This window comes from Zea mays, chromosome 6 (assembly GCF_902167145.1).
Source record: "Zea mays cultivar B73 chromosome 6, Zm-B73-REFERENCE-NAM-5.0, whole genome shotgun sequence".
Lineage (NCBI taxonomy): Eukaryota > Viridiplantae > Streptophyta > Magnoliopsida > Poales > Poaceae > Zea > Zea mays.
In genome coordinates this window covers 132,329,274-132,356,456 of record NC_050101.1, presented here as the reverse complement: position 1 = coordinate 132,356,456, position 27,183 = coordinate 132,329,274, and the positions used below count along the sequence as shown (strand labels likewise).

The 27,183-nt window shown below is 42.7% G+C and overlaps 3 protein-coding genes, 1 long non-coding RNA gene and 1 pseudogene across 5 annotated transcripts; 2 read left to right on the top strand and 3 right to left on the bottom strand.

Moving 5' to 3' along the window:
- The first annotated feature begins 324 nt into the window (after positions 1-324).
- Positions 325-4,137, top strand: LOC103630013 (uncharacterized). Its single transcript, XR_554761.2, has 4 exons — positions 325-675; positions 992-1,025; positions 2,454-2,589; positions 3,597-4,137. It is a non-coding gene; the product is annotated as an uncharacterized lncRNA (long non-coding RNA).
- A 1,338-nt stretch (positions 4,138-5,475) lies between these two features.
- LOC103631397 (structural maintenance of chromosomes protein 4) lies at positions 5,476-7,250 on the bottom strand. The gene is made up of 5 exons (XM_023300423.1): positions 7,173-7,250; positions 5,988-6,197; positions 5,803-5,892; positions 5,593-5,713; positions 5,476-5,519 (listed from the first exon to the last, which is right to left on the bottom strand). The coding sequence occupies exons 1-5, from the start codon at positions 7,248-7,250 to the stop codon at positions 5,476-5,478; spliced, it is 543 nt and encodes a 180-aa protein (XP_023156191.1).
- A 922-nt stretch (positions 7,251-8,172) lies between these two features.
- LOC103631396 (uncharacterized) lies at positions 8,173-8,988 on the top strand (the record flags this gene model as incomplete). Its single annotated transcript, XM_008652317.2, has 3 exons — positions 8,173-8,299; positions 8,377-8,471; positions 8,556-8,988. Coding segments are annotated over 3 exons (324 nt in total), but the record flags the coding sequence as incomplete, so codon positions are not given.
- Positions 8,989-9,678: 690 nt separating this feature from the next.
- On the bottom strand, positions 9,679-11,052 carry LOC103631395 (E3 ubiquitin-protein ligase WAV3-like; annotated as a pseudogene).
- A 14,235-nt stretch (positions 11,053-25,287) lies between these two features.
- On the bottom strand, positions 25,288-26,854 carry LOC100127538 (ZCN11 protein). Of its 2 annotated transcripts, XM_020538763.3 has the most exons (5): positions 26,698-26,854; positions 26,430-26,631; positions 26,299-26,360; positions 26,105-26,145; positions 25,288-25,790 (listed from the first exon to the last, which is right to left on the bottom strand). In XM_020538763.3, exons 2-5 carry the CDS (start codon positions 26,622-26,624, stop codon positions 25,546-25,548), a joined length of 543 nt encoding a protein of 180 aa, XP_020394352.1. In that variant the 5' UTR covers positions 26,625-26,631; positions 26,698-26,854; the 3' UTR covers positions 25,288-25,545. The 2 variants fall into 2 exon arrangements, with proteins under 2 accessions (XP_020394352.1, NP_001106264.1); NM_001112793.1 differs by having other exon boundaries at positions 25,325-25,790; positions 26,430-26,704.
- Between the last annotated feature and the right edge of the window lie 329 nt (positions 26,855-27,183).

Here is a 27,183-nt window from a genome sequence, read left to right as displayed (position 1 = left end):
GGAAGGCGACAGCAAGGTCAAGGGGGCACAGCGGCAGAGGCGGAGGTAACTTCAATCTGCAACCCTAGCAAGACGATGGGGACGGCGGGGGCGAGATTAAGGGGCCATGGCGGTGGATAATAGGCGCCATGGCATCACTCTCCTTGCTCAGGAGGATTGGGATCCAGCCGGCATGTCGTCTTTCCGGTGACCACTATGGCCTGCGACTGCTCCGCTTCAGCGAAGGTGAGGCACATTTTCTCAGTTGTCGTTTTCTCGTCACCTTTGGTTGGATTTGGACTGCAAAGTAAAGGAATCATGTGATTGATGCTCATATGTGGGGATTTAGATATGCATGCGTGGAGCATCACCTACAGAGGGGACAAGGGGTTTCTGGAAAGGCATTTATCTCACACAAACCTTGCTTTTCAAAAGATATCCGCAAGTTCTGTAAGTTGGCATATCCTCTTGTACACTATGCTCGCATGTTTGGGTTGGTTGGTTGCTTTGCAATATGCTTGCAAAGTTCTTATACCGGGAATGACGACTACATATTAGAGTTCTTTTTGCCACTTGATTGTATTGACGAAGATGACCAAAATGCCTTACTGGAGTCTATATTAACTCTGATGAAGCGGTGTTGGACATGCGTGGAGGGCAGATTCATTAAGTTTGGGTTGATTTCTTCCTTTGCTGGTAAGAACCTATTATATTTGCTTGCACAACTTGTTCTGTAATTGTAATTGGATGGATTGCTCCAAGAATCTGTTTTCTTGGTCTTGGCTTTTGTTGTTCTTGATAAGGCCAAATCTGGACCTCTCATTCTAAGATGGACTCTCTAACCCGTCAATTCTTTCTTTGTTGTGGCGGATTCATGTGCAGCTACCAATTTAGTTTATGTTCCAAAAATGTTTCACCCAACCCTTCTCCCTAGGGCTACAAATTGCATCAATTTGTATATCTGTTTGATCCTAGCCTTTAATACCTGGTTCTAATGGGATTTCTCATGCAGTTCCATCTGGAGGAGGCGTTGGAGAGGAGGCTGTGTAGGTGACTGAAACTTTACCAAAAACACGCATATGATATATTGCATTACTATTTCTTGCATTCTTCTTAGCCAGTTCAAGCTTTTGTTAATATAGTATTCTTATTTACTGATGATGCTTTTTCGGTGGTTTTAAGTGGGAATTGCACATGCTCATGGTTTTGATTGATTTGGGGAGCAACATCTTCAACAAAAGAAATGATGTGATTAGTTCTGTTGACGAACATGTTGTTTTGCGTTACTATAAAGTAAATGGTCATATGTGGATGTCTTAATTACAATTGTTACTTCTTGTCATGATGCTACTGCTACTAAATTAGGATTGGTATGGCTTGAGTTATTTGCTTAGTAATAGCCACAGAAACATATGGTCAACTAGAATTATTTGCTTAGCATAGTTTAGTTCTTCATTAGGGTCACTCTGCATGCTTTTGATCGGGGCACAAAACTGTTTAGTAATGGGACAGGACATCATACAATGAATGACACAGAAAGTATTTATGCATAAAATTGCTATGCCTCTGTTTCTCGTTGTTTCTGGATGGAATTGTTTCATGGTTTGCAGACCCTCATAAAATATTTATTTATGATTTATGAAATGAGGTCTATCTTTTACTATTTGTAAATTCAGATGCAATTAGTTATTATCCTATTACACTAAAAGTATTTTGTTCTAATTCTAATGGTTGGAGCAGAGTTGGTAGATTTTAATCATAATATATCTTGTCGGATCCCTTATTTTCTATTTGGCATTCACTAATAGCTTTACGAGCTGTTTTTTTGTTCAACATCCTTCTTCAAAACAGTTTAATGGCTTCATTGCTGGAGCTTCTTTTTTATCCTCTCACAAAGGAATGAGGATCACAAATGAAGATGAGAGAGGTGAAGCTGAAAAATGTAGCTTTGCATAACTCTAACTTATTCCCCTCTGTCATGTATGAAGCTATTGGTAAAGTTGTATTGTCAAATTTTTTTCCAAAACTGATCAGCTTCACTGAGAAAGCTGCTCATGACGAAGCTTAATTGTGTCAAATGAGGCTTTATTTGTAGTGATTTATTGTTATTCCAATTGTTTTCTTGAGGGCTGCCTGCTGCATTGTTTGCTGATCTCAATTGTTATTCCATAAGCGAATTGAATGCATTGATGTCACTTATCTTCCCTGATTGACTGTGGTTGACTTCCTTTACGATTCAAATTTCAGAGCCTAGATGTACCTAGAATTGATTGGACTGTCCGATGCTCGCTTAGATCACAAGGGGAGTGGCTTCATTTTGTCAAATGCTTGGCTTTGATTGCTTGCTGATGTGTGCTTGGTAGAGAGCAGGTCGACTATGTAACTAAGCTCACAAGATATTTTTCTTTTTTTTTGGTTGTTGCGTGGTCTTCTTTCTGTTTCTCTCTTCGTGGTAACTGTTAAAAGACGTGCAGATATTTTGGTGTACGTCGCTGAGGGAGAGGAACCCAAGGCCTGCACACGTCGAAAACCACCGAGCGCCTCGACCAACTCGACGACGACCTGCACATATTCTGCGTCAAGTTCGTCGGCAGGGACCACCGCCTCCAGGTCCGTGCTGCTGCCGCCCATTTCCTGCGTTCCTGCACTTTTGGTCCTGCTTGGAAGCTGGGATTGGGAGGCAAATCATTAGCTATGGCCAGTAGAACAGTCCCAAAGGCTGGGCAGGCCCTATTGAACAAACAATCGTCCGTATGCTTTCTTCTCATCTGGGGTGGACATGTAACAGAGAAGACCTAATTTGTATTATATGTCAATGTTCAGTAGTATGTGTAAATTGTGATGTCGTACTTTGATAAGTTCAAGTGATTATTTAGGGCCTTCTTGTTGTATCTGAACACTCCCAAAAGTATGGCATTTGGCAGCCATCATTCATTATTTCTTTTTTATGTTTCTTTTAGCGTCAAGCAACTTTCAGTAACACTTAAGCCTCTCTCTCTCTCTCTTAATTTGTAATATTTTAATGGCATGGATTTGAATCGCTTCACTGAATTTCTTATTATAGCAATAAATCCTACCTGTGATACCTGTTTGATGAGCCTTTTGAAACTGCACAATTGAGAGTTGAAGATGCCAAAGAGAGATTAGATGAATCATGAATAGAATAGGATACTGCCAAGGTATATGAGACCATTGTTGATTTTAGCTTATGGTATAGGCTTTCTTTCAATAAAAGATAGCACCAAGCACTTAGTTGTTGTCAAAGGTTTGCAAACCTGGTTGATTTTAGCTTCTGGTTAATTTTGGATGAATTTAAATTCTACTTCAGAAATGGCAGCTTCACATGACTTTTCTTCACTGGAAAGTGATGTTGGAGGAAATATCATTTTAAAATAAAAACCTCAATAGTACTGATGCTATGAGAATGGACTACTCAAATTAAAAATGTTAACACTTTCACATCTCATGGACTGTAGTTCAAAGATTGAGGTTTCTTCCTTCGTTTTCTTTTGTACGAACTTGATTGGCTGCTTCTGCTGTAAGCAAAAGTAACTGTTCCATTTATGAACAAATTGCCCCTGTGCATATTCTCATGTTTTTCTTTTGATTTATTTCAGGATAATGGTTCAGAGATCGAGGAAGTCCCTCGTGAGAAAGTGAATTTCTGAGAAGAGCTTTTGAGCAGCACATCATTTACTCGCCAATTAGCGGATCAGATGACTTTAGCAAAGGCGTATGTCATCCTTGCAAAAGAGCATGATAATCTTCAGCTTTCATGGGAGCTTAGTTCGCAGATAAGGAATTGTCAAAGATTGCTCTCTGAAGGGGCAGTTAGTGGGAGAGCAATCACTAAAGATGAAGCCCATCCTATAATAAGGCGGCTAGCACTGTTAATATACAAGGCTCAGGACTCTCACTATGATATCAGCTCAACAATAGCGACATTGAAGAACCATGCCCTGGCACTAGAGGAGCGTGGATACTTCCATTTGGGGTAGAGCTTTTGTCGGTCCTTGGGTTTGGATCGGAGGTGCCACGACTTAGAGAATGCAGGTATGCAGTGTTTTTTCGCACCTTCACATGGCCTTTTATTTCTAGACAAGAATTGAGTTTTGAGATGGTTTTGTTATGTTAAACTCAGTCCAGTCAATTGGTTCAAATAAGTTGCTAATTTGTCTGAGGATGAAGCATTGAAGCCAAATGTTTCCATTATCTAAAAAGGAATGGTACGGCCATTTTAAGTGTTAGTCAATCCCAATTTAGATCATGTCTGGTAGTATTTACCGATAATAATTATGGCTTACTTTATCCCAAAATGGGAATTACTCAAGCACAGATCAACATCAAATTGCATACTAATATTCCTTCTAGGCTCCTGGCTGTAGCAATGATGATGTTTATTGGCTTATATCTGATAGTGCCTTTACCGCAAAGAAACGACACAAATCTGTAAATATGTTGACAATATTTCTGATATTTTACAGCATAGTAAAAGATTCTCAATAAAATATTTACAGAATTCATTTTCATAAACAACCAAAACAAACTTATGTATCAAGTTGACTCACCCTGGAATTGTAAAATAATGTGAAAACAGAAGGCAATAACTTCAAGGGTAACATCCTTGGCCATTAAATAGACAATAACACAACACTATATGGATGGAACATACCTTCTCACCACCAGATAAATTGGCAATATTTTTCCAACTTTTCTTTGGAGGCCTCACACTGAAAACAACACCTTCTGAAAATGGGTCCAAGGAATCAACAAGTTCCAGTTCAGCATCACCTCCAAGAGTAATCATATGAAACAATATCGTTAGTTAATATAAAAACTCATTTGAAGAAGTGCAACAGTCACATGACCAGAAGATAGAACCAAGTTAGCATAAACATTGTTGCAATAAGGGTTGACCAAAGCTTAATCTCATTTTCTTCCTAAGTCAAATTTCTGTCATCTGGTCTGTGTCTGTACATCAAGTAAACCAAAGGTGCTACACTACAGGATGTTGTATGTATTCAGTACCTGGTACATCTCCTTCAGTTTCAAAGATATTATGTTGAATCCAGCCATGAATTCATCCAGCCTGAAATAAAATACAATGCAGGTAAGAGATGAAAACATGCCAACATAACTACTAAAGTTAATTACAAAGACATACCTTCTCTTCCTTAACCCATCGTACAACTTTTTAAGATCATCACGTTCTTGAGTGGTAGCATTTAACTCATCAACACGCTCACCGTACAAGCAAGCCTTTGTGCGGTACCTGGTTCAATCAGGAGAAATAATGAAATCATTTATACAAAAATGTTATCATACGTGTCATTTAGTAGAATTTATCTCATGCATTCATACTCTGCTATGGAATCCAGATTTGGGTTCAAATCTTTAATCTGGGCCTCTAACAATGCTACCATCTCCATTGCCCTTTTCATGTCATATGTGTCATTTAGTTGCTCATCACCTGGAGTCGCTTTGAGTTTCTCAGGATCAACAGCATCCTTTTGGATTCTGAAAAAACAAAATAATGCATACTAACATCAGAAGAAACCACAGAAAACATATAAGTCATGAAGTTACAGAAAAAATTGAAACATTTAAACATACTGATCCATGTGTTTAACAACATTATATGAATTTCATCAAGCCTTTTCTTGAATGTTTTCACCTTCATTTCCCACTCCTTGGCAAGCTTTTTTGTATCTTGCAATTTGTACTCAGCGTCAACCTGTTTTATGGCCAAACACACAAGGTTGTGGAAAGAAACAATACAGCAGAATTATGACAGCACTACTTAACAGGATCCAAATTACATACCTCTGTGGCTCTCAGTTCATCCATTGCTTTTTTTAGTTTGGTGTATTCTTCCTTAGTTTTGTCAAGCTCAACTTTATGGTTGTCTATCATCTAAGTAAAAACAAATAAAGAAACCCTCATCAAAAAGTGCAAATAGATTTGGGGGGGGGGGGGCAGCCAGAAGTGCAATGCGACAGAACATATACCTCCTGTGTTTTCTTATACTCTTCCTGAACAACAAATACTTTCTTCTCAATCTCTTTGAACATAGACATCATCTTCTCTGTTTCAGCAGAAAGTTTTTCTCTATCTTTCTTGGACTCCTCAATGCCCTTGGTTAACCTTTTCACCAACTTCTCACTTGTAGTTACGTTAACTTTGTGTCTGTTGATTTCTGAACTTGTTTTGTCAAGTTCCTGACATTACAAAATCAAACTATAAAACAGATTACCTATAGCAAGTTATGTGCCTTCCATGTCTTTCTTGGTGGCATCTGCTTTTTGGATACAATAACGCCATCTATTCGAAATTATGTACTTGGCATGCTTGAAGCTCACTTCGTTCTGTGAATGGATCGATGCACGTATTGGTAGCATTTGCTTGTTCTGCCCTTCAGATCAGATTGGTTGTTACTTGCTAAACTGAGTAGGGCTACCTCATGCAATGGTCATTTCTTAGTATCTGTGTACATGCTGATCCTAATATACAGGACGTTATGGTTGATATCTGACGATTTCCCACCTGATGTTTTCCCTTTGAATTTGTAGGATTCTTCCAGAAAATATGGGATACATTTTATCTCATCCTGAAACAAAAGATCGAGTGCAATCATGGTCTGATGCTTCTGATGTTCTTAGATATGCTTTTACTTTGACAGAAGACACAACTGATCATCAGTACGAGGTTCACACCTTCTCTAGATGTCATTTATCAGACGTTATTATTGAAGTTTTAATTCAGACTTATCTTCCTATTACCTTAGCGAAATTTATATTTTGTGAAAGTGTGATATTTATTTAGTATTAAGAAATCTTACTGTTGTAGTGATGTCAACAATTGTTTTTCTGTTGGGGTCACAATTCATGACAATCTGTGACTGCTGATCCCATGTCTTGAATACACATTATCAGGTTGTTTTGGTCCTAATTGAAATGGTTTTTCTGGTTTCCAACCTTTTTACCGAATTCTTCTCTACGATACAGATTTGTAGGTTGTGTTGCTCCCAGATTTTCTGTTCTAAATGCCTACCTAGCAACAGCTATGGTTGTTTGCTTATGAAAATATGTAGTCTAAACATGCTCCTCTTATATGACTTTGGTCATTTGCGTTACTTTGCTGGAGTAGTAGCTGCATACACTTCGCTTGAATTACCTTGACACAAACACACGTACTCGCTGCTCCGCGGCTCGCTGCACTGCCCATGCAACTGCCCCGCTAACATAGACGCTGAGACCTTCTCTAGATGCCATCTATCAGATGTTATTATTGAAGTTTTAATTCAGACTTATCTTCCTATTACCTTAGCGAATTTTATATTTTGTGAAAGGTTTGTTGTTCGCAACTTGCAAGGTGTGATATTTATATTAAGAAATCTTACTGTTGTAGTGATGTCAACAATTTGGAGCATGAGAGGGTTTATGCGTATCTGAGAGTTCTCCCTCTGAGTCTTGATTCACCGGTACTGAACCTTCACTGTCTTCTACTGTTGTCGTAGCTTGAACAGGCAATTGATGATCAACTATAAAAGTTTCAGTCAACTGAAAGCCTGAGTTGTCTATGAAATTTTCCCAGTCCCATGGTTTACTCTCTTCAAAAATTACATTTCGGCTAACAACTAGCCTGTTAGTCATAGGATCAAATAGTCTATAACCTTTTGAGCCTGACTCATAACCTATGAAAACCATTTTGCTAGATCTGTCAGCCAGTTTATTTAAACCTGGACCAACCAACTTCACATGGGCAACACAACCAAAAATTCTCAAATGACTGACACTAGGTTTCTTTCCATGCCAGGCTTCGAAAGGAGTCTTAGAGATTAGAGCTTGGACTTCACAGCTTCCATTTTCAGACTTCAACAACTAATTTTTTCTAACAAAAATAATTCTAAATATTGTACTCAGTCAACTTGTGGTTGTGCCATCATTTCACAGTTGACATTCCTGATCATCCATACCAGCAACAGCAAGCACACAGAACAAGCCAGTTCGCGCCAGAACCATCATGTGGTTTCAAACAGAAAAGAAAGAAAGAAAGAAAGGGTTTTGTTTATTTCATTTTGTTTTGTATGGTTGTGCATGTACTATCTCTTTGAAAGCAACATCTGAACGAATGATTGCTGGTTCCATTAACTGAGTTGTGCTGGTCTAATTTGCTTATTGGTTCAGATGATGATGTGCAATACCTGAAAGAAAGGAAGATGTTGCTGACTGTGCTCAAACAGTTTTCCTTTTTGCCTTTTCTTGTGTTTCAGTGCGCCCGAAGTCTTTGCCAGGGATTAACTTCATCAAAGTGTTGACAGGTAGGTAGGACAGAGAGTGGTTTGTAACTTGTCCATCCATTACCTGATTGAGAGTTTAATTTTTTTTCTATGGTCAGAACACGAGGATGCATTCGACGTGCTGTACTGCATAGCGTTCGAGATGATGGACGCCCAGTGGCTAGCAATGCGAGCCTCGTACATGCAGTTCAAAGTAATAAGCTGGTGATGCTTGTCCTTTTTTGTTTGTTTGTTTGAGTTAATTGATGATGAATAATTAGCTAGGATGCATGTGCAGGAGGTGCTGAAGGCCACAAGGCAGCAGCACGAGAGGGAGCTCTCCCTGGAGGATCTCAATAGCATCCATGACCTCCCTGCCTGCAACCTTTTGTACAAATAGTACTAATGGTAGTTAGATTACTGTGATGTAGTCAAAGGAAAATTGTATGATGATCAGGTCGCATCGTAACCAGAATCATCAATCAGCCTGTAAAAAGAGAATATGTGAAAATTGTATTAAACTGAATTGACTACTGTTGAGGTCAAAAGGTTGTGTTTTGCGGTCATGTGAAGGAGGAGGCACTTTTTGACTGGATCCGCCCGGGAGCATACATAGGACAACTGCTAGCTTCCGATCCAATGCAATGAATGATCACTAAGCAGACCCTTTTGAGGCTGGTGGATTGTGTAGATTTAATATGCAAAAAAAGATAAGAGACAGGTATTGTGTACGTCTGGTGATGCATGTGCTTGCTTTGTTCCCTTGTTCTAGATCCTCAATAGATGATTATTATTATTATTATCATTATTAGTAGTAGAAAAAAACAAAAGGCATTGTTTGCAGAGAGAGATAGAAAATGAAAAAAAGGAAGAGCAGCGGAAAAGGAGCATTTTTTTCTTTTAGGTGATGTGCTCGTGCAGTAACAGCAACCGGAGGAGCAGCTCTGTCAATCCCTGAAGAAGAAAGCGTGAAGAGAACCAATCTTTCCTTAGTTTCCTGTTACTACATCTATGATGTGATGTGATGAGATGAAACATGACGGAGACGGCTGCTCTGCCCAGGCCCCGATCAGCTCAGCTGAAGCTTTTTACAGCTAGCGATCAGAATCGGAAGAACCAGAGGACCAAAACAAGTGATGAATGAATCATGTGCTGTCCCTTGTCATTGATTCAGCCAAGTGACGCTAAATGCGCAAACCAATTCATCCTATCCGAGTTCATTAATCGTCCTCATAATTGATAATCCACATATAACAACAACAGCTCCGGCTAGCCGCCGTTTGCGGCGCGGGGCGGGGGCTATCTTCTTCCTCCACTTTGGGTACTCATCTCGTTTCACTAGCGAAAGAAAATGGGAAAAAGAAGGCCAAAACAGAACACGTCTCAATTACAGACAGACACGAGGTCGACGATAGCTAGCTTCAGAAGCGCGCGTTCTCGAAGCCGTGCAGGTCGCTGACCCTGTTCATAGACTTGCGCATGATGGCCACCTTGGCCAGCTGCTGCGTCGCGCGCTACGCCGACGTCGGCGTCAGCGCCTCCCCTGCCCCGGCTGACCCGCGCGGGGTCCCCACGGCCGTCGTCGTGTCCCCGTCTCCCCTCCTCCTGCCGCTCCTCGACGTCGGCGTCACTGCCTCCTCATGCTGATGCTGATGCTGGCTGTTGCCACGCCGCCACCGCATGTCGCTCAGCTCCGTGTCCAGGCTGCCCACCAGGTCCTGCTGCTGCTGCGTCGCCGGCGACTGCAGCACCAGCGCCCGCGCCGACGACAGCAGGTGGATCGTCGTCCCCAGGTCCTGCAGCTCCGCCAGCCGCCGCGACTCCGCCACCACGCGCGTCGCCACAAACAGGTCGTGCAGCCGCCGAGACGACGACGACGCCGACAGCGCCCGCTCAACATGGAGCGCGGGCAGCAGCAGAGGCTGCACCGCGCCGCGCACCGTCTCCTGCGACGCCGGGTTGTGGTACGTGCACCGCACCGTCAACGAGTGCGGGTGGCTGCCCAGCGGCGCCCGCACCTCCACCAGCAGTTCGCGCTCCTCCTCCGCGTACATCTCGCCCAGCCGCACGCTCACCCCTGCACCACCGGAGACTGCCACGGCCTGCTGCCCGGGCCCGCACGAGTACACCGCTGTGATCTCCCCCGTCAGGAACGCCAACTCCAGATGCACCTCTTGCATCACCACGCTCACCAGCCCGCCAAGGCACTTGGCGAACGCGTGATCCACGGGAGGCTCCTCCTCGCACTCGGACACAAGAGGAGGCGGGTCGCCGGGGCCGATGGGGATCTCCACATGGGTGAAGCGCGTTGCTGGGGCCACCGCTGGCCGCCCAAACTGCTTCCTTCACGAGTTTTCCGGTGCTGCCGACTGCTGCTGCTGCTGGGTGTCGAAGAGCAGCATGACGGTGGCCACCGGGTTGCGGTCCTGCCGGTCCTCGAGCATCTTGGTGGCCTTGCGCAGTGCGTCGCCCACGCACGCACTCTGCTGCCCCAGCGTTGTCGTGGCCGTGGTCGCGGTCGCGGCGACCGCGTAGACGACAAGGCGGTCGACGATCTGCCGCGCGGACTTCGTCAAAGAAAGATGCAAAGCACTTATAGGTAAGATGGATTATCAAATAATATTATTTGACATTTAGGTTTTTTGTTTCAGAATTTTTAGATGGTAGATTGCTAAACTTGGCTATTCCTATTAACCATTGTTTCCTCTGTAACAGAGTTCTCGAAGAAGATTCCTTCGATTAAGCCATATCACATTATACTCGGTGATGTGAGAGACAAGCTTTACAATACACATGATCGGGCATGCCAATTGTTATCCAGTGGATATGCTGACATTCTTTAAGAATCTACTGTCACAAACATTGAGAAGGTCAACTATTGATCAAAGAACCTTTGAATTGCACCAGTTGAATAGTGTTTTTTTTTCTTAAGTTATATGCCTCACATTGAATTGTCTCATTCATTGATGCCATTCGATTATATGCATGTTATATTCCTATTGTACAATTCATTCAAAGTATCTTCTCATTTTTCTACACTTCTAAATCTACTTGCTAACGAATTATGCATAAGTTATTTTCCTCTCACCGCACTCACAAATCCAAACCAATTTTCTATTGGTTCATGACTGATTAAATTAATAGTAATTAATGGAAGGGACTTTGACCAGGCTTAGGTCATTTGCTTTGTTTGTCGGTGGAGATCAAGAAAGCAGAACCAAATAAATCCTCCAATCCACCAGACCACCACCACCACCACAAGTGTATGGTAGAAATGCTAGGTCAACATATGATAGTGGCTCTAAGGACCACTCTTCAGCTGACAACTATGGTGCATTGGTATAATAGCTTGATATGAACATATGAGCTACATCGCTCATCAATGAAAGATGCAAAGCACTATATAGGTAAGATGGATTAGCAAATAATATTGTTTGACATTTAGGTTTTTATATTTTATATAATACACTATTAGGTGAGTGCATGTGCGTTGCAGGCCTGGGTTTCTCTTTGATATCATTACGGACGGCTCGCGAATGTTGTCATCCATCTCATAATCGTATAACACATATGTATATATAAGTTATCGAGATATTATATGTTCCAGATGCAATGCACGAGCACTGACCTATCTTATATAATACACTAGGTGAGTGTCCGTGCGTCACAGGTCCAAGTTTCTCTTCGATGTCATCCCGGACAGCTCGCATATATGTCATCCTCTATCTCATAACTATATAACATATATGTGCATATATAAGTTATCGAGATATTATATGTCCCCGTTGCAACGCACGGGCACTGACCTAGTGTATAATTATATTCGAAACCTTATATAATTGGGGGCCGGGACGGCGGCCCCTCCACCCCGGCCTCAGGGCCGCCACTGAACTTTGCCTAGACCGGGCAGCATTCTCAAGCGCACAACACTAATCTATATAATTTTTGTCGCATAGAGGCCAACAAAAATTAGCCTATACTTTCGTCCGTCTTTATCTCTTGTAGACTAGTGGATGAAAGTTAAATGATTTTTTTGTCATCAGTTAACGAAATTAGACGACTTTCGTCGTCACTTGACGAAAATTAGTAATTTTCGTCTCCTTCCGATGGCTGACAGAGATTTGTTAATTTTCGTCTGTTGGTCATAGCTGACGAAAATTAGGCTAGACATCTCTAAGTTAATTCTTTACAATTTACATCTATTAAAAATATACACAAACGCTCAATCACAACATATATATATTTATCCACTTCACATGTATTCATTCACAAACAAATATATCCATCCATGTCAAATACATCGGTACCAATACAATATCACATAAATCATCACATCATATATACCCATCATATAAATCATCCATATAATATAAATATTAAAATATCATTAGTTGTTCAAGTATCAACCATTTCAAACAACACAACATGTGTCAACTTTTATACATTTGATTAGTGTGAACTTGATCCGTTGAATGGTTAGAGTTCTCAGTGCTACCTTGACGATGGCATCTTCAGGTGCCGGTAAATGTGGAAGAGTTTAAAAGCTCTACATATTACAATTTGTTAGAATTGAGTTACATCGACTACAGTTAGATTTAGTTCACCTAAATTGACTAGTTTTTAGTAGAATTAGATCTAGGCTGAACAATAACTAAGTTTGCCTATAATTGGACTAGATTGATTTTTTTTCTAAAATTGATTTAGGTTGGCTATTTTTATTAAATTAACTAAGTTTAGACGGAATTGAGCTAAGTGGGGTATTTTAGAATTAAGCTCAATTGGCTATTTTTTATTAAAATTGAGTTAAGTTTGTTAAATATGTGATTCAATAAGGTTGAAGAATCAGTGGAGGACCCTATTCTGGTAGTGGCATCTGTAATATGGGGTGCTGGGGGCCTTTCTCGGCCAAAAGTCCTCAAAGCATTGGTCTCTCAAATTTTCTTAAGCTTGTTTCATATATAACACAGCAGCCGACGAAGATCACCTTCGTCTAGGAACAACATGCAACCAACACACAAACACAAAGACAAAGCAATAACCTTCGGCTCAGCTGTGCAACCAACACACAAATTGATTTCTACCACTACCGGAATCGCCGGCTTTGCCGAGTGCCTGAAGCACTCGGTAAAGCCTTAAAAACACTCGGCAAAGGCTTTGCCGAGTGTCGCACTCGGCAAAGAGGGATCGGCACACAGTGCATCGGCAAAGCCTTCTTTGCCGAGTACTTTTCTCGGGCACTCGGCAAAGAAAAAGCAGCCGTTACGGCGCCGGGTGACGGAGACGGCGTTTTTGCCGAGTGTCCCAGGCGACACTCGGCAAAGGAGTTACATTTGCCGAGTGCTGTCAGACAGACACTCGACAAAGAATCCGCCAGAGGGGTCCCCATATCAGGTACTTTGCCGAGTGTCTGACATGGCACTCGGCAAAGCTTGCTTCTTTGCCGAGTGCCAGCGCCATTACACTCGGCAAAGAACCTATACCGGTGCTCAGGTCTTGGTTCTTTGCCGAGTGCTATGGCTCTGACACTCGACAAAGCACCTCTTTGCCGAGTGTCACACTCGGCAAAGTGACCAGTATACACCTTTTTTATTTGTTTTTTATATTCCATCCAAACAAACAAAAGATACCACATATACCTCACATATATACATCACTGATATCATCACAAACATAAATATCCAACACAAACATAAATATCCAAGTTATCAACACAAATATAAGTATCAAGAACATAAGTCTCATAAGTCTCAAGCTCTGACATAAGTATCCAACACAAACATAAGTATTCAACTGTAACACCACGGGATCCACAAACAACCCAGAATGCTATTAAACTACACATCTAACATTCATATATAAAATTTTGACAGCATCTCCTTTGAAAATTGCATAAACGGGGAAGCAACAAAGTATAAATAGATATCATGATAAGAAAACATAATAGACATTAATAATCTGCTAGCAATGGGAAGACAACCATAACGACATGAACTGAATTAACCAGTGCGCACGACTAGTTAAAAACAAACATCTTTTGACAAGAAGTTTCTAATTAAATTATGACTGTGCCTAGGCAGCGTTATTATGAGAGTGAAGGTGAATGTGCTGCTACTTCCCACTCCCCTTGATGAGCAACAAGCACCTGCATTGAGTAATGCAAGAGTGAGATGAAACATCTCAGCAAGCTAATTGTTTTGACGAGATATTTAAACCACAAATTAAATTAATCAACATTTTAAAAGGATCACAATCAAGATCAGAAATACTTGTAGATATAGAACTCAGTAGTCCCAATATAACCAATACCATCTCATTTCCTCGAACAACCACAATAGGTTGTATAACACTTCCCTGCATCAACAATACCTGCAAATATCGATCACTTTAATGTATGCATAGGAATGCAATGTGTAGGTCCTCTATCTTCATAACTCTGAGGGTATAAAACCACATCATCTACAAATATCACTTCAATGTATGCATATGAATGCAATGCATATGTCATCTGCCTTCATACCTCTAAGGGTATGAAGCCGCATCGTACCCCTCCTCGGGCAACGTACGATGCTAAGTTGTACCGGTACGGTCGGACCATAAGTCACGACAAAACTTTAGATGCAAATGAGTCATGCAATATATATGGCATGCTGCATTTATCAATAAATTTCACTTCCTTTAGATACAATACAAACCTCAAATAATACTTTATCTGCCTTCAGTTACAATGCAAACCTCAAATAATACTTCGTCTGCCTTTAGATACAATGCAAACCTCAAATAAGACTTCATCTGCCTTCAGGGGGTGTGAATTAATCTCATGGGTCATACTTGAACCATAATCATCATCAATATATGATAGAGCATCAATATAATACAATCAAGTAAAACATCATCATAGAGCTCAATTATGAAAGAATCTAATAATTCTGAATATTAGAGTGTAGGTGATAGAAATAACAGGTCAAAACGGTAGCAACCACCGCTACATTCACTTGCCTTCATCGAAGAAGAAAAATGTACTAGGCATGATCTGGAGTGTAGCCACCTGCTAGCGGGCATAAAACTTAGTACAAATATTTCACAAACATTTGCCAACAATCAACAAAACACTCCTACACTTGAAACTAAGACCCAGTGAATAGACTCCCACCCTGAACCACATGTCATACATCAGCAGCGCTGTTTGTTAATTTTGTATCTTTAAAATTAAAACAATGGTTGTTGGGGGCCTTCGTCTTACGAAGGTCCTCAAAAACATGATTTAGCAATGTTTCTGGAGTATAATACATGAACAAGTACCTTCGTACTCGGATCAGAACTACGGTGTGAGAAGCACAAAGAATACGAAGGTTGACGCAGCGCCGAAGCTACGCGCAAGGGAGCTTCGACATGACAGCAGAAAAGAGAACCGACTTAAAAGGGAAAAAGGCTATTTAGACCTCGATGGATCACTATAGAGTCATTAGCAAATGTAAAGGGTATGGGTGTAATTTTACATGGGCTGCGTCCCGTGCCTATAAATAGATGAACAGTGCTCCCGTACTGTTCACGCTGACTTGGCATTTGCTTTTGCGTCACGCTCGTACCTCTGCTGTCTATCAAGTCGAAGGTACCAAATGTAATTCAATATTGTCCTTATATTGATTTATGATTATATAATAGGAAATATATGTATGATAATGTTGTTGTTCACATTGTTTCTTATGCTTTACATACTTCATTCGTTGTTAATAATCGTACATTTATGTATGAAGAATTGATGAAGGTATGCCCTTCATGCCCTCCGTCCGAAGATCATTATAACCTTAGGGAAATAATGCTTCGGAGGACGAAGGGCGTTAACATTTAACATTGTATGTTGCCTTATTCTTGATTCATAGCATTTGAGAACAAGTCCCCAACATTGGCACCCACCTCCGGTGAACTCTTTTCGACCACCTTCGGCAAGCATCGACCTTCGTCATGCCACCGAAGAAAGTTTCAGCGCCAGGGGCTGCCGCTCTGTAGCCACTGGACCCAAATCAGGAGACCATTTCTCTTTGAGAGGCCCAAAGCCAGAAGAGGAAGGCCACTAGTCCAACACTCCAGGAGGACAAGTTGGACCAAGAAATCAGAAACATAGAGATGCTTCATCAGCAAGTACAAAAGAAGAAGGAGAAGATGACCCGACTAGCTGACCTTCAAAGGCAAATTGACGAAGCCACTGAAGAAGTACGCCACCTTGCTCAAGACGAGCAAGATCGAAGACCCCAACACAAGGAGCTTCATCAAGAGGGCTTGTTCAACGACGATGGATGGTATGATGGTTTTAATCATGACACCTTTACTTTTGATGATGCTTCTCCCTTGGCATCAGAACTGCACGCTATCCCATGGCCCCCATCATACAAGCCACCTCAGCTTCCAATGTATGATGGGCATTCAGACCCGAAGCAGTTTTTGATGAGTTATGAAGCAACTATATCTTCATACGGAGGCAATACAGTTGTCATGGCCAAGTCCTTCGTCATGGCAGTTAAGAATGTAGCCCAAACGTGGTATTCTTCTCTTCGGCCAGGAACTATTACTTCATGGCATAAGCTCAAGGATATGCTGGTGACAAGTTTCCAGGGCTTTCAGACGAAGCCAGTCACAACTCAGGCTCTCTTTCAATGCACGCAAGATCATGAGGAGTATCTCCAAGCATACGTCCGAAGGTTCTTGCGCCTGAGAGCACAAGCGCCTACAGTGCCCAATGAAATTGTCATTGAAGCCATGATTAAGGGGCTTCGTCCAGGACCTACTACCCAGTATTTTGCTAGAAAGCCTCCACAGACTTTGGAGAAGCTGCTTCAAAAGATGGATGAATACATTCGGGCTGACAATGACTTTCGCCAAAGAAGAGAGGAAGCCTACAGGTTCTCTGAGATGACCAGGGGCTTCGGAGGAAGAATCCACCCAAGGCATGTCAGGTCAATTCACTCCACCCAGAGTGACGACAGAGGAAGTGAACAATAGAGGCCACAGTATTCCTCGCACGCTTCGGGGCAGCAACAAAGCTCTTTCCGGCCGCTAGCTCCAAGAGGCAGAGGCGCCAGGGGCTTCGGAGGAAGGTTTATGGATCAGCCTAGAAAAATTTATTGCTTATTCTGTGGTGAAGACAAGGGCCATACTACAAGGATGTGCCATGTCACCATTTAGAAACAAAAGTAAATAGCATAAGCCGTAGCTCAGCAGAACCAACCAAAGCAGGTCATGCATACTGCTTCGTATCACTCACCCTACATACCAGAGTATGTGGGTAACCATCCTGCAGCGTCTGTTGCTTCGGCTAGTCAGCCACATGCATCTTTGCCACAGCCCCCACCTCCTCCACCACTGCAACCTGTATATTCACGAGGCCAGCAGCTAGAAGGGAGCCAACAGACCCATCAGCAGCGAGATTTCAGGGAGGAGTCCGAAGCTCGCACAGTCAACGGTACTGTGCCAGAATCGAAGCATATCTATTGAGAGATATCCTACCCCTGAAATAGTTTTTACATTCATTGTCATTTTCTTTTTTAATAAGGAACAATTATTGAAAACCTAGTTCTCTTGTCATTTTCAATTTCTTGTAATAGCTTCGTTCTTGCCATAGTGAAATGTATCTTCTCCACAGACTCACGAAGTCCAAAAAGTCGCTGAAGCACAAAAGTCGTTCCTAAGGGAACGCGGGGCTAAAAATCACATTACAAGTATCACCGAAGCTACAAAAAGTCGTTCTAAGGAACGCAACGTAAGTTTGCCGAAGATACAAAAAGTCGTTCCTAAGGGAGCACAGTGTAAGTTTTCTGCTCAAAAGTTGTTCCAAAGGGAATGCAGAGCCAAATACCGCCGAAATATAAGGCGAATCGCGAAAAGTCAACGCAAATACCGCCGAAATAGAAGGCGAAGAAGTTCAAAAGATGTTCCTAAGGGAATGCAGAACTTACAGCAAAAAGTCAGTGCTGATACACCGAAAAATAAGCGGTGAAGCCGAAAAATAAGCGGCGAAGAATTTTGTATTCCACTATGGGGGTGTGAGTGTGTGTCTTCGGCATAAATATCATTTTGCATGACAAAACATCATCACATCATTTCGCATAACATAACATCATACATCATATTGCATCAATGACACAAGAAGGGGATACAATGTTGACCTTTGGAGAATGCTTCGAAAAAGTGAAATTATGCTAAGGCACAAAATAAGTTTTGAAGAAATACAGCTTCATCAGCTCTGATGTGGAGGAAAAAATCTATTCTTGACGAAGCATTAATGTTTTTGCGACGCTTGGAGGATTTTTTACGAAGCATAAAAGCTCTTCTTTACGAAGCATGAAAAGAAGGGAAGGTGTTTTTTCGCCGAAGGCTCAAAAACGGTATGTACATAAAAGTTTCATGCATCGCAAAGAAATGAATTACAAAACCATTCATATATTACATTCAAAACCTATGAGCACCGAATATTACAAGCATATTCCAGCAAATGTTACATTAATTTTCTAGCAATGTTTTTACAAATAGCTATTCTTCTTCCTCTAGGACTTTTTTCTGGAGCTTCGGTTAGTAATTTGGTGACAACTTCGTCTACAATAGCTTCGGCCATATTAATAATTTCTATTGCCTTCTTTGTCTCTAGGTCAGCCAGTGGGTCGAATGGCTCTAGGGGAGGAGATAATTCAGCTGCAGTAGAAGATATAAATTAGTTCAAAATCACAAAAATAAACAACAAAGTTAAAAGCCATTAAGTAATACATATCCGTCTTTCAAGTTCCGCAGCCTTTTCAGCTGCTTTTGTTGCTTCTCGAGTGTCATGAATGTCTTTTTCGCTCTTTTTCATTATTTCATGGGCCATCCCTCGGACGCATTTTCCCAGATATCGGTGAAAAAAATTCCGCCTATTAAGCTTGCTTCGGCCGAGGGGGTCCTTCGTATCATCAATAGAGAAAGCAGCTTCGGCCTGGGCCAAAGTTTTAACATGTTCGCACCCTGCTTTCTCCAAAATAGCTGCAACTCCCCTCGCACCAGAGAACGCGCAGACGTCCCCGCGGTCGCTCAAAATTTCTTCAAAAGCTTTGGCTTCGCTGCTGATCCACTCAATTACGCCCTCAGGATCGCCTCTTATGAAGTTGTCTTCGCTCGAGTACGCGCCCACGTTGGCGAAGCTAGTTTTTTATCTTTTTGACGCATTCTACATATTTTTCAAAACATCTTTCTTTTGATGAGCGAAGCTCTACAACTGTTTTTTCAAAATAATTTTTCCAGTACTCACTGGCATCTCGGTCAGCTTTGGCAATAGCGCATTTCAATTTGGCTTCGGCCAGTTGTTTTTGAAGGTTTTCAATCTCATTCCATTGGATTTCAGATTGAGCCTTGAAGTTAGCTTCATCTCCCTTTACTTTGTCCACCAATGTAAGTAGAATTTTGTCTTTTTCCAAAGCTTCGTTCCTCAGCTTGATAACCTCTGTTCGAAGGTTGTTAAGAGCAATAGTGCAACTCTCGTCTTCGGCATTCTTTTGCGCCCTTAAGGCTTTGCTAAGTATTAAACCCTATATGAAAAGAATAAATGGGTTAATATAAGAACAAAAGAATAATTTAAAATTCATAAACTTCCAAATACACAATTTTTGTACCTTCAGACTATTATATGCAAGGCTATCCGCAAAATCGTCCTTTGTCATGGCGCAGAGGCCAACTTCAAGCTTCGGGAACCCCATACTTCTGGCCATCTCCCGGTAGACAGATAATTCTTTGTTGTCTGGGAGGCAATACAAGAAGTCATCTTCATCTGTGCCATTAAACACTAAGGCCCCTTTCGAGTACTTCAGTTCTCGGGCATAGTGTTTAGCTTCAAAAATTTCTTCTTCAGATAATCTTTTTCCCGAAGCGTGTCGAATAATATAATCAAGGACTTCGGAAGGCGCTTCGGGAGTAGGAGCGTAGATTTTTCAGGCAAAATCTGTTCTATAGCTTCTTCCTCCGCTGCCTTTTCTCCAATTTCCAAGGATTTCTCTTTGGCGGGCTCAGAAGGCCCAGCTTCGGCGTCAGCCTGGCTTATTATAGCTTCGGCTTCGGTCAGCTTTGTCTCGGTTTCAATCTACGCTTTCGGAGCGTTGGCAATTTTCTCTGGAGAAGAGCTTGAAGCTTTTATTGTCTCCAGCACATCTAGTACACTAGCCATCCTTTTTCTCTTGGGGGTCGCTGCTAGACATTTTTGTGTCTTCGACACCTCCACTCCTGCCGAAGGGCTTAGAACTTCTAATGTTTTCATCCCTTCGATTCTCGGTTCTTCAATTTTGTCAGTCTTCGGCATTGCAGCCGGCTCTTCAATCCCCTGCGTAAGAGCAGGTCCTTTGGCTTCAATAGCTGAAGAAGTCTCACCGCCAAATTCAGGCACTATGGCCGGTTCAATATAGCACGGTCGGTGAGTAAGGACCTTCAATTTTTTCCTCTTCGGCGCAGGCTCGCTTGGAGCAGCCGAAGCGGCAACCTTTCTAGAGGTTGCACCCTTTCTTTTCTGCCCTCATGGCGGGTAGCGATAGTCAGGGTACACAAATCCAATAGCATCAAAAACTCTATTTAGCCTTTTCTTTTTCGGCTCCCGAAGGACGCAGATAGTGCATTATCTTCAGATTTGGAGTATGCTCCAAGTAGTTCATCACTAGTATTTTCAACACACTGCAGCCAATCATCGTCTGGTTCGATAAATTGGTCTCCAAACCTGAATGTATATTTCAATCGAACCAGACCACCTTCGCTCGGGATAGTAATGGTTTCTTTTGGCATTTCCCAGTTGTCTATCAGTGGCCATATCCTGTAGGCTACATGTTCTTGAACTAAGTCTCTTGTCCCAATAAAAGCGCAAACTATGCTGAAGGCCCTTTGGCATGCTTCGGCTGCCTCATCAATCTCTACCTTCGGCTTTCGGAGGCCGAAGCGGGACCAGATGGGGCGCATGATGATTTCTTTAATATCTTCTCTCGCCTTCAAATCATTTTCACATAAAACCACTCTTCCATCCAGGGCCCGGGCCATCTCTTCTGAAAAGTTGGCACTGGGTAGCTTGAGCCAGAGCGAACAACGAAGCTATAACAACCAAAATTGTTATGATACTGTTCTTTACCCCAGGGCTTCGTCTCATACGAAAGTTCGTGCATACTGCAAAAACATTTTGCACTTGGCTCCAGACCTTGACTTCTCGCAGCCCAGACGAAGATCCCCATTCTAATAATTGCTTCGGGAGTGATCTGGTGAAGGAAAATCTGATATGTCTTTAAAACTTCAACAACAAATCTGCTCAACGGGAACCGAAGCCCGGCTTTGAAGAAGCTTCGGTAGATCACAACTTCGTTTTCTTCGGGAACAGGAACAACCCTGTCTGCGTCAGCCCTCACAATAGACATATCTCGAAAATACTTTCCTCTCATATTATCAAGATGACTCTGTTTGATAGTCGATTTCCCGAAGACTGCATGACTTGGTCGCCAGGGCCGATCTTCAGAGTCTTCGCCTCCACTTTCCGCATCATAACTGTCGCTGTCATCAGTATCTTCATATAAGCCTTCTAGAATCTCCTTAGTAATCTTTTCTATATTTGTCTTTGCTATTGATTCAACAAATCCAGCAGTCTTCTCCTCAAGGAGCTTCTCCTCTTCGCTCAACTTCGTCTCAGCAACAACTTTTTTGTCTTGAGACATCTTTTCTTCAGAAATGGCGAAAATGTGTCCTTAAAGCCAAAGCTTAGAAAGTCTAAGAACCCAAGCAAGCGTTGGTAGGCAAGAGCTAAAAAATTGAGCAAGCAAAGCAGGCGGCAGATAGCGTACCAAATGTGCTCGGGGTGAGTTCCTATTTATACGCCCAGTGCGTTCCAAATTGGAGGGCCCCGTCTGTCATCGACTGTTGCTATTCTAGCCAAGGGAAGGTGTTTTTTTGGACCTTCGGCTTAAGGCCTTCGTCCATATCGCAATTTGAATTCGTTATTCTAACAAATTAATATTGCGAGGGGCTACTGTTGGGGGCCTTCGTCTTCCGAAGGTCCTCAAAAACATGATTTAACAATATTTCTGGAGTATAATACATGAACAGGTACCTTCGGACTAGGATCAGAACCACAGTGTGAGAAGCACAAAGAATATGAAGGTTGACGCAGCGCTGAAGCTACGCGCAAGGGAGCTTCGGCATGACAGCAGAAAAGGGTACCGACTTAAAAGGGAAAAGGTTATTTAGACCTCGATGGATCACTATAGAGTCATTAGCAAATGTAAAGGGCATGGGTGTAATTTTACATGGGTTGCGTCCCGTGCCTATAAATAGATGAACAGTGCTCCCGTACTGTTCACGCTGACTTGGCATTTGCTTTTGCGTCACGCTCGTACCTCTGTTGTCTATCAAGTCGAAGGTACCAAATGTAATTCAATATTGTCCTTATATTGATTTATGATTATATAATAGGAAATATATGTATGATAATGTTGTTGTTCACATTGTTTCTTATGCTTTACATACTTCATTCGTTGTTAATAATCGTACATTTATGTATGAAGAATTGATGAAGGTATGCCATTCATGCCCTCCGTCCGAAGATTATTATAACCTTAGGGAAATAATGCTTCGGAGGACGAAGGACATTAACATTTAACATTTTATGTTGCCTTGTTGTTGATTCATAGCATTTGAGAACAAGTCCCCAACAGTGGTGATATCAAACAAATACTTTAGAAGTATCTACACAAAATACTCTACAACTTCGGTATTCAATGGATAATTAAATTCTGCCATCTATAAGTTCTAAAACATCTGACAAGATAACAGACTGAATCTGTTTTAGACAGCAGCATAGTTAACTTAAAATTCGATATCTCCCAAACTACGGAACCAAAAATTATGAAATTCTTCTGGCAGTAAGAACTTTTATCCCTCTACAAAAGTCTCCATAGTTGGAAGAGCCAATTCGGACATTTACTAGATGAAACCCACCATTGAACAAATCCGCTCATTTTTGTCAGGCAAACAGGAACAGCCACAGTAAAACAAACATAACTGAAGTTTCACAAATCATATGAATGCACTCTTTAACAATATGGAAAGCTTATGAAATTATCTACAACTTCTTTTACCAACCCACAGTTTAATTATGTTGATAAAATTGCCTAACTCTTAAGAGAACAGATTCTGCACAGAATTATGAGACTGAAAAACTGCTATAATCAAATTGCAATAACTTTCTATTCTGATGTCCAATTGAGGTGTTCTTCGCGGCCACGGAAAGATCTACAAATTATCTACGACTCATATATAGACTTTTTATTTTTTGAGGCCACTAAGACCACGGAAAACTGGCATGAACAGAAACTATCGAATCTGCCATTCTGCAGAAATTAAATTCGAGATCAAAACCTAACCCCACATCTAATCCAAACTCTAATCTTCAATCCACATGATCCACAACCTCCAAAAGCACATAATTATAGGGAGGAACAAGGATCCCATCCTTACCTAGGGTTTCCCCAAGAAAATCTGCAAGAGATGGGGGTAGAACATCTCCTTGATCCTCTCTTCCTCTTCAATCCATCTTGCTCCTCCTCTTCTCGATCCTTGCTGCGTGGGGGAGATCTAGCGGGAGGAGGAAGCAGTAGAGGGCAGCTGCAAAGGGGAAGGGGGAGGGGCGACCAAGTAAAGGGAAAAGGGGGGGTTGGCGGCCAAGAAAAGGGGAAAAGGGGGGGACCACTTGGGTTTTGTGGGAGAAAGAAACGACGCCTCAGGTGTCTCCTGATTTTGCATCCAACGGCCCACAACCCTTTCCCTCATCCACGCACCGAAGATCAACTTTTGATCAACATTTTTTTGGGATATTACATCAACACAAGTTCTAAAGTCTAAACACTGAAAACATAACTCTCATGGAGGTGGGCGGTTGGACTGGTGCTGCGTTGGGCTGAATCCTTCATGAGGGTTGTTGGATGCCGCCCCAGATTGGCCCTGCATAGAGAAGAGATTGCATGTGTTATACCAGATGCATTACCAACATGTAACTACAATTTTGATACTCACGGGAGTATGAAACAGAGCAGGGTCAACTGCAGGGAACAATGGAGGTGGCGGAGCGAAACCCTGTGCGGCGCCAAGGCTCTGCATGTACTGGAACATCTCCGCCATCCTCCGATCAGCCGCCGCCCGCTGCGCCATTATCCTCGCCTCCATCTCTTGACGTTCTCTCATCTCTTCTTCTAGTTGGGTCTGTAATATTACAAGCCAACGTTATAGTAACTCAAGTATTTGGCACTCGGCAAAGAAACCACTTTGCCGAGTGTCGACCCTCGGCCCTCGGCAAAGGCTGACGGTCGTCAGCTTTAGAACGGACGCTGACGGCCCTTTGCCGAGAGCCACATTTACCGAGTGTTTGCCACTCGACAAACTTGTCTTTACCCAGTGTAGTTTTGTACCGAGTGTCCTGCACTCGGTAAACGAAATCGTTACCGAGTGCAGGATTTTGCCGAGTGCCCGACAAAAAGCACTCGGCAAAGACTCCGGCACTCGGCAAAGACCCGGATTCCGGTAGTGTACAAGTGGTTTCCTTAAGAAAGCGGTTTTCTTAAGGAACCGTCTGTAAAAATACGATTTCTAGTGGTGGCTTTCTTAAGAAACTGTCAATTAAAATAGCATATACGGTTGATAACTAAATCCACCTGTAAAAGTATACCGCACTATAACCTTTTTCTACTCGTGACCCAAACATACGCTCTACGATTTTTGGTTTTTTAATTCCGGTAACCATCTACGAAACACTCCAAACTACACGGGCAACACGACATTTAGAGAACAGATGAATAATCCTCCCGTTCTTATGACAGAAAACACACTTTAAGCCTCCATGCCCGTTTCGTTTAGCTAGACTGTGCTTGGTGAGGTGTTAGACACCATCAGTTAGAAAATATATTTTGTATTTTATTTAAAAGCAAAAGGACATTTTTAAACAAAATGATAGTTAGGAAAGGATTATAAATAAGAAACACAAATGTATGTAAGGCAAGTGACTTGATGACACCTTGGTATATCTAATAAATAAAATAATTAAACGCCACAAGTTGAGCGGTTGTATTAAAGCGAGACACGTCCCAATATAATCACAGGCACACGGGTTTAGCTTACATAATAATTAACAAGGTACTAGTACTTGGCAAGAACAGCGACTAGGAAGATTGTCTTCTTCTCGATGAGATGAGTGACTGCAGCGGCTGGCTTAAGCTTTGCTGGGTACGTAATTGCCGTTGGACGACGATCAGCCTGTCTCAGTAGTGGCGGCGGCGACTAGCTGTCTCCTTCTGCGCGTTGAAGAACATGGCGGCGACAGGGAGGCCTAGGTCATGGCGGTCGGCGAAGGCGCGGTTGCTGAACCGTGCGCGCGTCGCCTCCGTCGCCGGCGCCAGCGACGGCGGAGCCGTGACGCGGGCCTTCTGCTGGTACACCACCAGCACGTAGCGGTGGATACCCACCGGCGGGCGCGGGCCCACGTACGGCACCACCGTCTCACCGCCTGCATAGATAATTAATTAATGCGGAAGAGCAACCGAATCAACAAGGTTGCAGTGCAGGCAACGTGTAGACTAGTGGGGTGGAGCCGAACAGGAAAACATGCAACTTTACGAAGATATATCGTTATCAAGACACCTTTTCTTTTTCTTTCCTTTTTTTTCCTTTTTCTTGTAAAAAAGATCCAGAGCTAGGGCAGCTTCACATACTCGCACTTTCGACAATGATTCATCCGGATAACAAAATAGTGAATTTCACGTTCGCAATCGAACCTAAAACGAAGGGTCAGCGATATGCCAAAGTAGTTTTCTTGTTTACCTTGAGAAGCATCTGCTCCACCTGGTATGTTAACCACCAGCCTTTAATTTGCCCGTCCAGAGACAGGAGGTCGATCATATCCCGCCCCAAAAGTAAACGCCGGCCCGGGAAAAAAATAAATTAGCCAGAAAAAGTAGAGTAGAATGCATTACGAGAAGCAAAGCAAAGCAAGCAAGAGGTTAATACGGCCGTACCAGTGGAGCAACTCCCTCATCGTTGGCTCGCTAGGGCTCGGAGCATCTGGGTCAGTCATAACCTGATGATCGATCGGAATCAAGCACTGCACATCTTCATCACCGCAAGTAGCTAGCTAGCTAGTACTGACCAGGGTGAAGAGGTCGTTGGCCCTGCCGGCGATGAGGACGGCGGGAGCGGCCGCGGCGACGGATGGCTTGATCTCGCAGCCGTTGGTGAGGTCCTTGGCGCCGAAGCGCGCCGACACGGCCACCGTCGGCACGAACAAGTCCACCACGTCGCCGATCACCCTCCCCACAACCAGCGGGTCCACATGGGCAGCCATGGCGGCTCTGGACACACGCACGAGCAATTATTATTAATTAATCCAGAGCTACTGCGCTGCGTGATCTACTTACTATCTACTAGCAATAGTGGAGATGGTGGTGAGCAGGGGTCACGGCCGGAGAGTATTTATAAGCTAGCCGGCGATATGATAGTGGAAGGACGATGAGAGGCATGGACAAGCATGTTTGGTTGATGACGACTATGAGAGATATATGATGATGTATAAGCAAGCAAGCATGCATGATGGTGCGCCGTTAGTTATATCGATTGTGTGTCACACTACCGGAATCAATCGCTTTGCCGAGTGCCTGAAGCACTCGGTGAAGCCTCAAAAACACTCGGCAAAGAAGGCTCGACAAACAGTGCATCGGCAAAGCCTTCTTTGCCGAGTGCTTTTTCTCGGGCACTTGGCAAAGAAAAGCAGCCGTTACGGCGCCGGATGACGGAGACGGCGGCTGGTGACACTCGGCAAAGGAGTTATCTTTGTCGAGTGTCTGCCCGGCAGCACTCGACAAAGAATCCATCTTTGCCGAGTGCCACTTGGGACACTCGGCAAA

What these genes read in the sequence shown, in the direction of transcription:
- LOC103631397 (XM_023300423.1), bottom strand. Translation starts at nt 7,250, where the DNA reads ATGGCATCTAGAGAAGGTCTCAGCGTCTATGTTAGCGGGGCAGTTGCA. An exon ending in AGTATAAGAAAACACAGGAG is followed by an intron (nt 5,893 to 5,987) that starts GTATATGTTCTG and finishes GTTTTTACTTAG; the next exon opens with ATGATAGACAACCATAAAGT. An exon ending in ATGAACTGAGAGCCACAGAG is followed by an intron (nt 5,714 to 5,802) that starts GTATGTAATTTG and finishes GCCATAAAACAG; the next exon opens with GTTGACGCTGAGTACAAATT.
- LOC100127538 (XM_020538763.3), bottom strand. Translation starts at nt 26,624, where the DNA reads ATGGCTGCCCATGTGGACCCGCTGGTTGTGGGGAGGGTGATCGGCGAC. An exon ending in ATGAGGGAGTTGCTCCACTG is followed by an intron (nt 26,146 to 26,298) that starts GTACGGCCGTAT and finishes GGCAAATTAAAG; the next exon opens with GCTGGTGGTTAACATACCAG. An exon ending in TGGAGCAGATGCTTCTCAAG is followed by an intron (nt 25,791 to 26,104) that starts GTAAACAAGAAA and finishes TTATCTATGCAG; the next exon opens with GCGGTGAGACGGTGGTGCCG.